Here is a 14,382-nt window from a genome sequence, read left to right on the forward strand (position 1 = left end):
GGTAGGAGGATACACATATTTTAGTTTACACAAAAGAACTCTGCCTTAGCATATTTATCTAGGTTTGTCTAGCCTCTGTTAACTAAATCATTTTTACATGAGTCCAAAGATACTTTACTTTTGGTAGCTATTTCCTTGATAGTCTTGGTAAAATCTATAGGGGTAAGAATTAAGTTTTAAAAGAAACCAGTTAAAAATAAAAATAAAAAAATAAACAAACAAACAAACAAAAAACAAATAAAAGAAACCAATTAATCATAGTTCTAGATTGGGTTCTTATTTTTGACACTTTGAACAAGCTAGTCAGATTTCTATAATATGGGAATAATGAAGCAGAATTTTAACAAGAATGAGCTATTTTCGAATCACTTAGACCTCTATAGAAAATGCTTTAAAAAGTAGCAGGATATTGTTATCTATGATAAACTGAGAATTTATTTTTTATTGGTCTATTTATCCATCCATTCTTTCATCCAGTAGAAGATAATTTCCTCATAATGTCTGGGAGTATATAAAGTTAGTATCATTTCTAAAGTTTAACTATTAACCCCCTAAAAGCACATACACAATATTTAAAAAGTACATTTTAACATTTCAAAATGTGACTTAATACAGTATATAAGCTATGGTGAGAAATAAATGAGTTTTAGAAGTTCCTGTCTTTCATTTAATTTGAATATAAGCAACTGAAGAATATATATAATACTCTCAGAGTATTAGATGATTAAATGATTCTGGTTTTTATAATCAATGATAAATTATTTTCTTTCATAAATAGATATATGCATATATTCAAATACATGCAAGAGTAAGTTAGAATTTCTCCTGGAATTATCATTGAAAGCACATGTGCCAGATGACAATTAATTCTGCAAAGATAACAATGAGATTTATGCTAGGCTGGGTGGCAACAAATTCTTCAGCAAGGTCTGTTTCTGAGTTCTTCCATGTGTTAACTAGTACTTGATACTAATGCATTTATATAAATTCATGTCTTTTTAAAGCTTGATAGTGACCTCAATGATTAGCTACTCCATTGCCTTTTTTTTTCCCTTCTATTCTTCCTTCTTCCTTCCTTCCTTCCTTGCTTCCTTGCTTTCTTGCTTTCTTGCTATTTTTTGGTTGATTGGTTGGTTTGGTTTACAGGCTCAGCAAGACTTTTCAGCGTGGCTGAAAGACAATGCTAAGATTTTGAAGATTCCTGATACAAAATAGATATTCAGTAAATACTTGGATTAAGAATTAAAATTTATAAGTAGGAATATAATTATATAATTCTTTATCTCTAGTACTACCACTTATAAATAGAACTATTAATGATGCCAAATAAAAATATGAGTAAGAAACTTCTAGAAGATATGCATATATTTTTAAATCTATTTACGGTACTCTAACAGAACTGGCAGGTGGTATTATGTTTATGAATTATGAAATTCACATGAAATTATGAAACTATCCTCAGTCATTTTTCCGTTTTTAGGTTTGTCAGTTAACAGATGAACAGACCCATCACCTTGTGAAAATGATTCGTAATTTCAGCATTCTCTTTTATAGGGTAAGAGCATAAAGTTTTCAGCTATGTAAAATGTCAGTCCTGTCCCTTTCAGTTGCACCAGAAATGGCAAAGTTGTATATAGCCATCTAGTGGTAAGAGTATAGAGGTGCATTAAGGGAAAGTGACATTTATGGGCATAATTAACATCTTGAAATACTTAAAATTATAGGTCAGACTAAATTTGCTTACCAATAATTGTATTAAATTATCTTATATTAAGTTGCTCAGCAGGTATATTAACATTTTGCTTAGACTCTTGTTCTATTTTTAGACAAATAAAAGTATATGTGAGAAGCCTAATGAGATAGATCCCACACTTTAGTGTAAATAGATCTCAGTTCACCAGGCTTTGCCACTTATCTGTGTGGTTTAGATTATTCAGATAACTTTATTTAGGTTTAGTTTCTTCATCTGTGAAATGGAATAATAATTTTAATAATTTATTTCTGTCTACTACAAAGACAGTTTTGAGAATGAAATGAAGGGCTAAACTGTAAATTTAGAAAGTTGTATATATGTATATAGAGACTTCAATAAATACATTTCATCTTTTAAACAAAGTATTGTAAATGTCTGATTTTTTTCCAGTCCATTTTCTGTATTCAGAATTCATATTTTTTGACGTTCAAAAGGGAAGATATTGCTGGATTCTTTATTGATTGGCCTAAAGTGTTAATGAATATCTTAACTTTCCTATTCTGCCTTGAGTAACTGTGGCTATTTTTAAATTTTATATGCTCCTTTGTTCTTCCAGAGAAAGATGATCATAGAGAACTGCCCATATTCTGGCCAAGTTAAGTTGGGCATTTAAATGCTTTGGTTAAATTAATATAAGTAAACAACCAAAATTAATTATGTAATTGTATAATTTTCAGATATGCATGGTAAGCCACATTTCTGAGCTTTTAGATTTTTCACACTGCTGATGTAAATTCAAAATATTCTCTTTGTAAGAGCTTTAAATGTATGTAAGTAGAAAATAATTTTGACAGAAAATATCAAAACGTCTTTTCAAATAGAACTTATACCAATAAGGAATATGTTCAATGTTAGAAAGGCATTTGAATTTTTATTTTCTTTTCTAGGGTCACTGTAAGATTAGAAAAGAAAAATTATCCTTTTCAGGCCAGCAAAGATGTTAAATTTTGCCCCTAGAAATAATTTTTTTGGCTCTTGATACTGACTGCATTAGCAGCTTAAGTTTGCTAAAATGATCAGATTTAAAGCTAATCTAGTCTTTTTCTTATAACCGCATAATTATGTATAATTTTTTTAAAGACATTTTAAATTATGGAATTTTTATATCCTATTTAGATAAGAGGGTAAATCTATGCAAAGAACAATTTTTAATACCGATAAATTATAAAATAATGACTTAATTATTTTATGCAAATTTTGTTTGACAAATATTGCTGATTCTTGTCGATACCTGTTTCTCAGATGAAAGAAAATGTTATATACAAATACATGTAAACTTATAACATTATTTTCAGAGATGACTTCCAAGAATATATCTTTAGGTCCTTAGCAACACTATTTTGATAGATAACTTTTTTTCTTTTTTTTTTAGTGCCATAAAGCAGGATCTGCTATTTCTAAACACTATAAGGTCTATAAACGTCCTACTTGTTGTCAGTGCCACTGCAAAATAACTGTGTGTCGCTTAGGGAAGAATAACAGAATGACGTATTTCTGTCCTCACTGTCAAAAAGAAAATCCTCAACATGTCGATATAAGGTAAGATATTTAAATTAAAGGGCTACTAACTATCAGAATATTAATAAGAGAGGTAGAAATAGGAAATAGCATCATCAAAGAACCAGAATGGGCCAAAGCTGGTTTGTAGACCACTTCTGAATTCAGTTAGAAAACCTCTAGCTCCGCTCAGGTGTTAATTTCTAGCCTTTAGTTTTAATCTCATTTGTATAGTGAGTACCAAGAGGTGTAGATATGTCAATAATTGAAAAAAAAAATGCAAATATCATTAAATGTGTTTGCTTCATTAAGAATTATTACAAAATGAGCACTATCTTTTTATAGAATTTATGTCTCGGTGAAACATCACACTGATTAAAGATACAAGCAGCTGCATGGCAGTCTGTGTGATTACAAGCCAAAATGATCTGTGCACAAGAGTTCAGGGATATTAGGGGTTTATATATACAGGAAAGGTGGGGAAGATCTCTTAGAGAAAGTGTAATTTGAAATTCACTTTTAAAAGATAGTTAGAATTTTGTTATGTTAATGAGAAAGCAAATGCTATTTAATTGATAAGAAAGAGCATGTCCTCAAGTCTTGACTCATTAATCAGTGATGATGATAATATTGGCCAAGACAAGTGAAGGTTTCAAGTAGTTGAATAGTACAAACTATTTTTACAGGTACTATGGGACCAAATAGAAGGGATCATGTAGTTCTGGGACTGGTTAATGTTTTGTCCAAATCAGTGGATTAAATAACTTAAACTGATAGTAGCGTGGTAAGGGTGGAAAACGAAGAAACATAGAACACATATGAGGAAGCTAACAAGCACAGTGTAATGGGAGAGAAATAGTTGCAGGCCAGGAGTCAAGACACTGGGAATGGAGAAGAAAATAGAAGATTTAACTTAAAAATTGTTTAAAGTCAGCAGGTATTGGGACTGATTTGTTATTTAGGATAATGCAAAAAGTGTCAGACCCAAATAATAGAAAGAAATGTTGGGACAGAATGGAAAAGACAAGTTGAGTTTTGGATTTGTGAGTTAGTAGTGGAATATTCAGGAAGAGATGTCATTTGGGCTGAATTACAGGATGGGATATAATGACTTGAGAGTTATCAGCATAGTGTCATTGGGTGAAGTATTAAAATAGGATCCATTCACTGAGAGGAAGAATAGAGAGAAAGGAACCAAACCCAAGCCTCAGGGAATACCTATAACTACAGTAGGAAGAAATAGGAGTAAACAAAGGAAATAAAAATGATATGATTGGAAACCAGAGCATTCCAGGCAGAATAGCTGCACAGAAGCCAAGGAGGAGGGACGAACTACCATGTCTGCAGAACTCAGGGCTACGGGTTGGAGCCATGTGCAGTGGGAGGTTACAACTCCTGTTTATGTCTTCATAAATATATCTGGAACTGTCTTTTCTGTCCCGTGTTTCTGGACATTTTCTGGGTCATTCCTTCTCTTGGTCTTGACCACTTTTCTCTAAACACTCCATGCCCCCTTCATCTCAGCTCCTTCACCCCATTTTACTGTCATAGAGATCTGAAATATGTTTAGGTGATTCATATGTTTATAATACAGATTTGTGATTTTCTTATTTTGCATAAATAAGGAACTGTTTTTCATCATACTAGTGTAAATTTATTTGACCAAATGCAATTGACATGGCGATTGACATGGTACCTAGCAGAGAGAAGACATTCACCGTGTGTGTGTTGACTGAATAAATGATTCATGCTCTCTATTGGTTTTCTAGGAATTTATGGCTTTAGAGGTTAAAAAAATCTTGCCTATTCTTCCAAATCAAATAATTGCCAATTCCAAAGTTTCTTTGAAACTGGATTCTGAGGGTGCAAGGGTACCCTGAGAGAGCAGTAGAGTTCACCTATGCCTGAGAAATGCAAAGGTTAAGACTTACTTGGCAAAAACAGGTGTCCACAGCAAAAAATACACAAATACATACACACATAATATAAAATAAAGAAAAAGTTTGAAAACTAGTGCCTTTTGTTCTATTCTTAGAGATTTCTATGGTTAAATATATTTCATTTATTTCTGGATTAGTGTTTGAACCCTTTTATGTTGACTAAACTTTCTTATTTTAATTGAAGTGAAGTTGAAGAAGTCTGAAAAGCCCAATTGCTATGGTGGTCTTTCTTAACTCCTTCATGAAGTCCTCCCTGACTTCCCAACTTTCCCAGTTTACTTTGATCATAACACACTCCAAACACCTATGCCATTTATTTTTGGCTTTTTATTATATCCTAGCTACCATTATTTGTGTATGCGAGTGTTCTTTCCTTTAGGGGACACTGTTGCTGGTGTTATTCTTTCTTTTAAACAGATATTTATTAGGGACTACTATGAGCCAGGCACAGGGAATACAAAGACAAAATGGAATACGGCCCCTCAAAGTGCGCAGGGTGTAAGGTGAGGAGTAAATAAGTCTACAGATGATTAAAATCCCATGATGGAAGTGCTGTAAAGAGGTATATTTGCACAAATGCAAGATAAGTCTAGAGGAAGAAACACTTAAATCCACCTGGGAAGAACAAGGAAATCTTTCTGAAGGTGACATTTGAGCTTGATGTAGAAGGAAATAGGAATTCATCAATGACAATAGGTAGGAAAGGCATTTCCTGGAAGAGAAAGCTTCACATGGGAAACTTCATGGGGGAAAAGGCCTAGTGCATTTGGAGCACTGCATAAAGGGGAAGACATTTTGTTCCTATATGAAGAAATATTCAGGCCTCTAAAAACCATGCCTTTTAGAAATTTGTTAATAGCTGGTTACTAGTTAATGAGAATTTAGTACTGTTTGCAGACCAATTTTTACTGCTGGTTTGAGTTAGCACAGTTGTTTTTTGAGGGATAAAGAGATTAGAGGCCCTTGGGAGACATGAAGAAAAGTTATGTTGGGTTATTCTTGAAAGGATAACCTTGTTTAGGGAAGAGTATTGTGATTGCATAGTTTCCGTGTTTAAAAACATAATTTAAAACAGGTTGTTTTGATTTCAATGAAGGAAACTCAACTCAAGTTAAACTAAAAAGGAATTTATGAATCATGCTGTTACGATGAATATTGTTAGTTCCCAGGATTAGCAGAAAAGCTGCAGGGACTAGAACCATGCAAGTGACCTTGCTTGGCCTCTTTGCCCATAGAACATGTAGAGAGAGTGACGGCAGGTCTAAGCTGCTTCCTGCCTAAACCTCACACCTCAAACCTCATAACAGTAAATATTTTCTGGTTTCAGCAGAAGAACGGCATTCTGGAGGGCTTCCAGTAAGGAAGCAGAGTCAATTGAATGAAATAGCAAATGAATTTAGTTGAAACAGAAGTTCAGCAGCAGCTTGAAAATTATTTTATTCAAAGCTTCCTTAATTGCTACTTTATTTTGCATAACTGTTAGTTTTATTAACATTCACATTGGTATTTTAATAAAATAATCTATTTTGTTTGGACAAAGAAAAATCAGTTGCTTCCCATGCTAGTCTCCATTATACATGCCTGAGAAATGCAAAGATACCTCAGAGACAGTGTTACCCTCCACGTATAATTTATGCTCTGCTCTGAAAATGAAGCCCATACCCAACAGTCAGTTTGGGATATTCTGTTTTAAGATTAGTCGAATCTGGTAGTATGTACAGTGTATACAAGAAGAGAAGAGAGTACAGAAGAGAGCCTTCAATTACTTTAACTTTGGTCATCAAAAGAAAAAAAATGGCTATGGAAGAGAAGTAGAAAAAACAACTTCATAGAAACAGAGGTGGGGCATGAAGACTTAAGTTCTGAGTTAGAGAGAATAGGGCTTGAGGAAAGACCATTTCATTTGACAACTGGGAAATCAAGATGATCTTCCAGAAAGCAGTTTAAATAGAAATGGAGGAGCAAAATTCATTCATTAAACTTTATGGAATATTTAGAGAATACTGTTGTTCAATGGGAGGACACAGGTTTAAGAGAAACCCAGATGTGCATTTTTATGTAGGATATCAGGCATTGCTACATAGTCAATGCCCTGAAGGAACATCACACAGGGTAAGAAGATAGATAGTGACAGGGAATGTTCATTTTAGGTAGGGTGGTCAGATAACATCCTTGAGGAGGAGATTTTTGAAAAGACCTTGTGAAAATCTAGAGGTGAGCTAGAAGTATTCCTAGAAAAGCCAGAATGCCTCCAAGCTTCCGGTACCTCCAAGGAAGAGAAAGAAGGCAACACTGACGTCAGTAGAATGAATGAGAGACAGAGGGATCTGCTCTGCCTGGCGGGACCAAAGCATACAGTGCCTCCGCAGCCATCCTAAGGAGTTTTGATTTTATTCTGAGTGTGATGTGAAGCTGTTGGAGGGTTTTGAGCAGAGGGCAACATGATCTGACTTGCTTTACCAGCATCCTTTGGGCAGCTTTATGGAAAGACTGTAGTGTGACTAGAGTGAAGCAGTGACATCGGGGGGCTCTCAACAGTAGGCCAGATGATAAACGATGGTGGCTTGGAATACAGTGGGAATGGTAAGAAGTGGTTGAATTTAGGATATTTCAGAAGGTGGAATAGGGTTATGGCCTGAAATATATCTAATTTGAGGGCCCTCTTTATGCAAAAGAATAAAAATTAATGCAACTTTCTGATGTGAGTATTTAGAATGAGAAGAGAATTCACAGCAAATTATAATTTTTAAATACCATAATATCAGAAAAATAAGATATTACTATTTATTATTATTAGTTTACTGTGTGACATACCAATTGTTTTCCTACATGGTATTGACTGCATTCTTGATTTCCTTGTCATATGAACACCATCAATATTATTACATTTTTATTATTGTCAGCTTAGAAAATTGCCTTTTAGCTTCATAATTGGTTATTGATAGTGGCTTATCTCTAACTTCCCCTAGAGCAGTGATTCTCCAACTAACATGCATCAGGATCTTGTGGAGGGCTTGTTAAAACATAGATTGCTGGGCTCCACACCCAGAGTTCTGATTCAGTAGGTCTGGGTTGGGTCCTGAGAACCTGCGTTTCTTACAGGTTCCCAGTTGAGCGGCTGCTGCTGGCCTGGGAACCACACTTTGAAAACCACTGTCTTGGAGAACTCCAGCCTTTTGCTCTCCCTTTGGTCCACCTGATTTCCCACCTCAACCAGGTTCCTGGGTTGCTTGGTTGGGTGGTACATGGGTCAATAGGCCTTAAAGCCTGGGTCATAATGTCCCTGAGCAAGGAATGGAACATCTCTGGTTCAGATACTTCTTGAGGTTAAAGATGGGGTCCGCATGCTCAATGATTTCCCCAGGGAACATGTTCCCTGGGCATTGGGCAGGTGTACGGTGGTTCCAGCAGCCCACAGTCCTCACCCAGAGTCCCAGGACAGCCACCATGGGTTGCTCTTGGAATCCAGCATGAGGCTGGAATTCCTGCTTCAGTTCCCCACATGCCCTGCCGTAGTCCCTACAGAGAGTACGCTGAGCCACGGAAGGTTCCTGTGCAAGCTTAAGCTTCACCGTCTCCGTGGTAAGTCTACCTCTGCATCAGAGCCTGCAGGGTTTGCTGATGGATTAGATATGGGGTGTAAGGAAAAGAGATGTTAAGGATGGCTGCTAGGTTTTGGGGCTGACCAGTTGGGTGCATGGTGATTCCACGTACCAGATGAGACAACCAGTAGAGTTGTAGATTAGGAAGAGGGTAGAAATTATGAATTTTTTGGACATGGTAAATTTGAGATTCCTGTTACATATCCAAGTGGAGATTGGAAAGGATTTGTTTCTGTGTTTAAGAAGTAGAGCAGTAAGGAAAGGATGCTTTCAAAGCGTCCATAAGATACAATAAACATTCCCTTATGATTAATGAAATCCATGCAACTGGAGATGAAGATAGTGTAAAATTGGAACAAGTTGAAAATCTGAAGGTCATGTAAGTGTTATATTTTGTTAATTATGAATAAATGCTATGAAATACTGCCCTTTTTAATACCTAGAGAGCCATGATTAGGTCAGATAAACAAATCCTATAGAAGGTCTGGTGTTCTTTGGAATAAGAAATACAGAGTGGCGGTAAAGTCAATGTAAAAAAAAATAAAAGAATCATAATGAGATGTATCTTACTTTCAGATTTTCTTATGCTATTTAATATTTTACCAGACAAGCCTGAATTTCAAAATGGCTGTAATCATATGTAAGGAGCAAAATGTTACAGAAGACAAGGCTACCTTTGAAAGTCAAAGATCTCATATTATAAAATATAAGGTTCACAGCCTTTACCTGGAAGAACTTCTTTTAATATTAATGTTTGGAATAATGAAAGAAATTCAGGACACTACCATGGTATCTTAACATGATGTGTTTTTTTTTTGTTTTTTTTTAATCTTCATTTTATTGAGATATATTCACATACCACGCAGTCATACAAAACAAATCGCACTTTGGATTGTTCACAGTACCATTACATAGTTGTACATTCATCACCTAAATCAATCCCTGACACCTTCATTAGCACACACACAAAAATAACAGGAATAATAATTAGAGTGAAAAAGAGCAATTGAAGTAAAAAAGAACACTGGGTACCTTTGTCTGTTTGTTTCCTTCCCCTATTTTTCTACTCATCCATCCATAAACTAGACAAAGTGGAGTGTGGTCCTTATGGCTTTCCCAATCCCATTGTCACCCCTCATAAGCTACATTTTTATACAACTGTCTTCGAGATTCATGGGTTCTGGGTTGTAGTTTGATAGTTTCAGGTATCCACCACCAGCTACCCCAATTCTTTAGAACCTAAAAAGGGTTGTCTAAATTGTGCGTAAGAGTGCCCACGAGAGTGACCTCTCAGCTCCTTTTGGAATCTCTCTGCCACTGAAGCTTATTTCATTTCCTTTCACATCCCCCTTTTGGTCAAGAAGATGTTCTCCGTCCCACGATGCCAGGTATACATTCCTCCCCGGGAGTCATATTCCACGTTGCCAGGGAGATTCACTCCCCTGGGTGTCTGATCCCACGTAGGGGGGAGGGCAGGGATTTCACCTTTCAAGTTGGCTTAGCTAGAGAGAGAGGGCCACATCTGAGCAACAAAGAGGCATTCGGGAGGAGGCTCTTAGGCACAATTATAGGGAGGCCTAGCCTCTCCTTTGCAGCAACCGTCTTCCCAAGGGTAAAACCTATGGTAGAGGGCTCAACCCATCAAACCACCAGTCCCCTATATCTGTGGTCATGTTAGCAACCATCGAGGTGGGGTAGGCCAATACCCCTGCATTCTCCACAGGCTCCTCAAGGGGGCACTACATCTTTTTTTCCTTGTTTTTCTTTTTTTTTTTTTTTTAACTTTGCCTTCTTTTTTAAATAAACTGTATGAAAAAAAAGTTAAAAAGAAAACAAACATACAATAAAAGAACATTTCAAAGAGACCATAACAAGGGAGTAAGAAAAAGACAACTAACCTAAGATAACTGCTTAACTTCCAACATGTTCCTACTTTACCCCAAGAAAGTTACCTAATATAGCAACATTTCTGTGAACTTGTTCCTACTATATCCATCAGAAATTAACAACCACAGTCATTCCTGGGCATCCCCAGAACGTTAAATAGCTTATCTGTTCTTCTTGGATTATTGTTCCCCCTTCCTTAATTGCTCTCTATTGCTAGTTCCCCTACATTCTACATTATAAACCATTTGTTTTACATTTTTCAAAGTTCACATTAGTGGTAGCATATAATATTTCTCTTTTTGTGCCTGGCTTATTTCGCTCAGCATTATGTCTTCAAGGTTCATCCATATTGTCATATGTTTCACGAGATCGTTCCTTCTTACTGCCGTGTACTTTTCCATCGTGTGTATATACCACATTTTATTTATCCACTCATCTGTTGAAGGACATTTGGGTTGTTTCCATCTCTTGGCAATTGTGAATAATGCTGCTATGAACATTAGCGTGCAGATATCTGTTCGTGTCACTGCTTTCCGACCTTCCGGGTATATACCGAGAAGTGCAATCGCTGGATCGAATGGTAACTCTATATCTAGTTTTCTAAGGAACTGCCAGACTGACTTCCAGAGTGGCTGAACCATTATACAGTCCCACCAACAATGAATAAGAGTTCCAATTTCTCCACATCCCCTCCAGCATTTGTAGTTTCCTGTTTGTTTAATGGCAGCCATTCTAATCGGTGTGAGATGGTATCTCATTGTGGTCTTAATTTGCATCTCTCTAATAGCTAGTGAAGCTGAACATTTTTTCATGTGTTTCTTGGCCATTTGTATTTCCTCTTCAGAGAACTGTCTTTTCATATCTTTTGCCCATTTTATAATTGGGCTGTCTGTACTATTGTCATTGAGTTGTAGGATTTCTTTATATATGCAAGATATCAGTCTTTTGTCAGATACATGGTTTCCAAAACTTTTTTCCCATTGAGTTGGTGGCCTCTTTACCTTTTTGACAAATTCCTTTGAGGTGCAGAAACTTCTAAGCTTGAGGAGTTCCCATTTATCTATTTTTTCTTTTGTTGCTTGTGCTTTGGGTGTAAAGTCTAGGAAGTGGCCGCCTAATACAAGGTCTTGAAGATGTTTTCCTACATTATCTTCTAGGAGTTTTAAGGTACTTTCTTTTATATTGAGATCTTTGGTCCATTTTGAGTTAATTTTTGTGTAGGGGGTGAGGTAGGGGTCCTCTTTCATTCTTTTGGATATGGATATCCAACTCTCCCAGCCCCATTTGTTGAAAAGACCATTATGACTCAGTTCAGTGACTTTGGGGGTCTTATCAAAGATCAGTCGGCCATAGATCTGAGGGTCTATCTCTGAATTCTCAATTCGATTCCATTGATCTATATGTCTATCTTTGTGCCAGTACCATGCTGTTTTGGCAACTGTGGCTTTATAATAAGCTTCAAAGTCAGGGAGTGTAAGTCCTCCCACTTCGTTTTTCCTTTTTAGAGTGTCTTTGGCAATTCGAGGCATCTTCCCTTTCCAAATAAATTTGATAACTAGCTTTTCCAAGTCTGCAAAGTAGGTTGTTGGAATTTTGATTGGGATTGCATTGAATCTGTAGATGAGTTTGGGTAGAATTGACATCTTAATGACATTTAGTCTTCCTATCCATGAACATGGAATATTTTTCCATCTTTTAAGGTCCCCTTCTATTTCTTTTAGTAGAGTTATATAGTTTTCTTTGTATAGGTCTTTTACATCTTTGGTTAAGCTTATTCCTAGGTACTTGATTTTTTTAGTTGCTATTGAAAATGGTATCTTTTTCTTGAGTGTCTCTTCAGTTTGTTCATTTCTAGCATATAGAAACATTACTGACTTACGTGCATTAATCTTGTATCCCGCTACTTTGCTAAATTTGTTTATTAGCTCTAGTAGCTGTATCGTCGATTTCTCAGGGTTTTCTAGATGTAAGATCATATCATCTGCAAACAATGACAGTTTTACTTCTTCTTTTCCAATTTGGATGCCTTTTATTTCTTTGTCTTGCCTGATTGCCCTGGCTAGCACTTCCAGCACAATGTTGAATAACAGTGGTGACAGCGGGCATCCTTGTCTTGTTCCTGATCTTAGAGGGAAGGCTTTCAGTCTATCACCATTGAGTACTATGCTGGCTGTGGGTTTTTCAAATATGCTCTTTATCATATTGAGGAAGTTTCCTTCAATTCCTACCTTTTGAAGTGTTTTTATCAAAAATGGATGTTGGATTTTGTCAAATGCTTTTTCAGCATCTATTGAGATGATCAATTGATTTTTCCCTTTTGACTTGTTAATGTGTTGTAATACATTGATTGATTTTCTTATGTTGAACCATCCTTGCATGCCTGGAATGAACCCCACTTGGTCATGGTGTATGATTTTTTTAATGTGTCTTTGGATTCGATTTGCAAGTATTTTGTTGAGGATTTTTGCATCTATATTCATTAGGGAGATTGGCCGGTAGTTTTCCTTTTTTGTAGCATCTTTGCCTGGTTTTGGTATTAGATTGATGTTAGCTTCATAAAATGAGTTAGGTAGTGTTCCATTTCCTTCAGTGTTTTGAAAGAGTTTGAGTAAGATTGGTGTCAGTTCTTTCTGGAAAGTTTGGTAGAATTCCCCTGTGAAGCCATCTGGCCCTGGGCATTTATTTGTGGGAAGATTTTTGATGACTGATTGGATCTCTTTGCTTGTGATGGGTTGGTTGAGGTCTTCTATTTCTTCTCTGGTCAGTCTAGGTTGTTCATATGTTTCCAGGAAATTGTCCATTTCCTCTACATTATCCAGTTTGTTGCCATAGTGTTGTTCATAGTATCCTCTTATAATTTTTTTAATTTCTTCAGGATCTGCAGTTATGTCACCTTTTTCATTCATTATTTTGTTTATATGGGTCTTCTCTCTTTTTGTTTTGTCAGTCTAGCTAGGGGCTTGTCAATCTTGTTGATCTTCTCAAAGAACCAACTTTTGGTGATATTTATCCTCTCTATTGTTTTTTTGTTCTCTATGTCATTTATTTCTGCTTAAATCCTTGTTATTTCTTTTCTTCTACTTGGTTTAGGATTGGTTTGCTGTTCATTTTCTAGCTTCTTCAGTTGATCCATTAGTTCTTTGATTTTGGCTCTTTCTTCCTTTTTAATATATGCGTTTAGTGCTATAAATTTCCCCCTTAGCACTGCTTTTGCTGCATCCCATAGGTTTTGGTATGTTGTGTTCTCATTTTCATTCGTCTCTGTATATTTAGCAATTTCTCTTGCTATTTCTTCGTTAACCCACTGATTGTTTAGGAGTGTGTTGTTTAACCTCCAGGTATTTGTGAATTTTCTAAGTCTCTGATGGTTATTGACTTCTAATTGTATTCCACTGTGGTCAGAGAATGTGCTTTGAATAATTTCAATCTTTTTAAATTTATTGAGGCTTGTTTTATGTCCCAGCATATGATCTATTCTGGAGAAAGTTCCGTGAGCACTAGAAAAGTATGTGTATCCTGGTGATTTGGGATGTAATGTCCTGTATATGTCTGCTAAATCTAATTCATTTATCAGATTGTTTAGGTTTTCAATTTCCTTATTGGTCTCCTGTCTGGTTGATCTATCTATAGGAGAGAGTGATGTGTTGAAGTCTTCCACAATTATTGTGGAAACATCAATTGCTTCCTTTAGTTTTGCCAGTGT

The 14,382-nt window shown here is 35.9% G+C and overlaps 1 protein-coding gene across 1 annotated transcript in view; it reads left to right on the forward strand.

Moving 5' to 3' along the window:
* Positions 1 to 14,382, forward strand: part of NEIL3 (nei like DNA glycosylase 3) — a 55,611-nt gene that overhangs the window by 27,458 nt on the left and 13,771 nt on the right. Inside the window, exons 5-6 of the mRNA XM_037829110.1 lie at positions 1,481 to 1,555; positions 3,126 to 3,292. Of these exons, the coding sequence (XP_037685038.1) occupies positions 1,481 to 1,555; positions 3,126 to 3,292 (242 nt within the window). The remainder of the gene's footprint in view (positions 1 to 1,480; positions 1,556 to 3,125; positions 3,293 to 14,382) is intronic.

Source organism: Choloepus didactylus, chromosome 3, assembly GCF_015220235.1.
Source record: "Choloepus didactylus isolate mChoDid1 chromosome 3, mChoDid1.pri, whole genome shotgun sequence".
Lineage (NCBI taxonomy): Eukaryota > Metazoa > Chordata > Mammalia > Pilosa > Megalonychidae > Choloepus > Choloepus didactylus.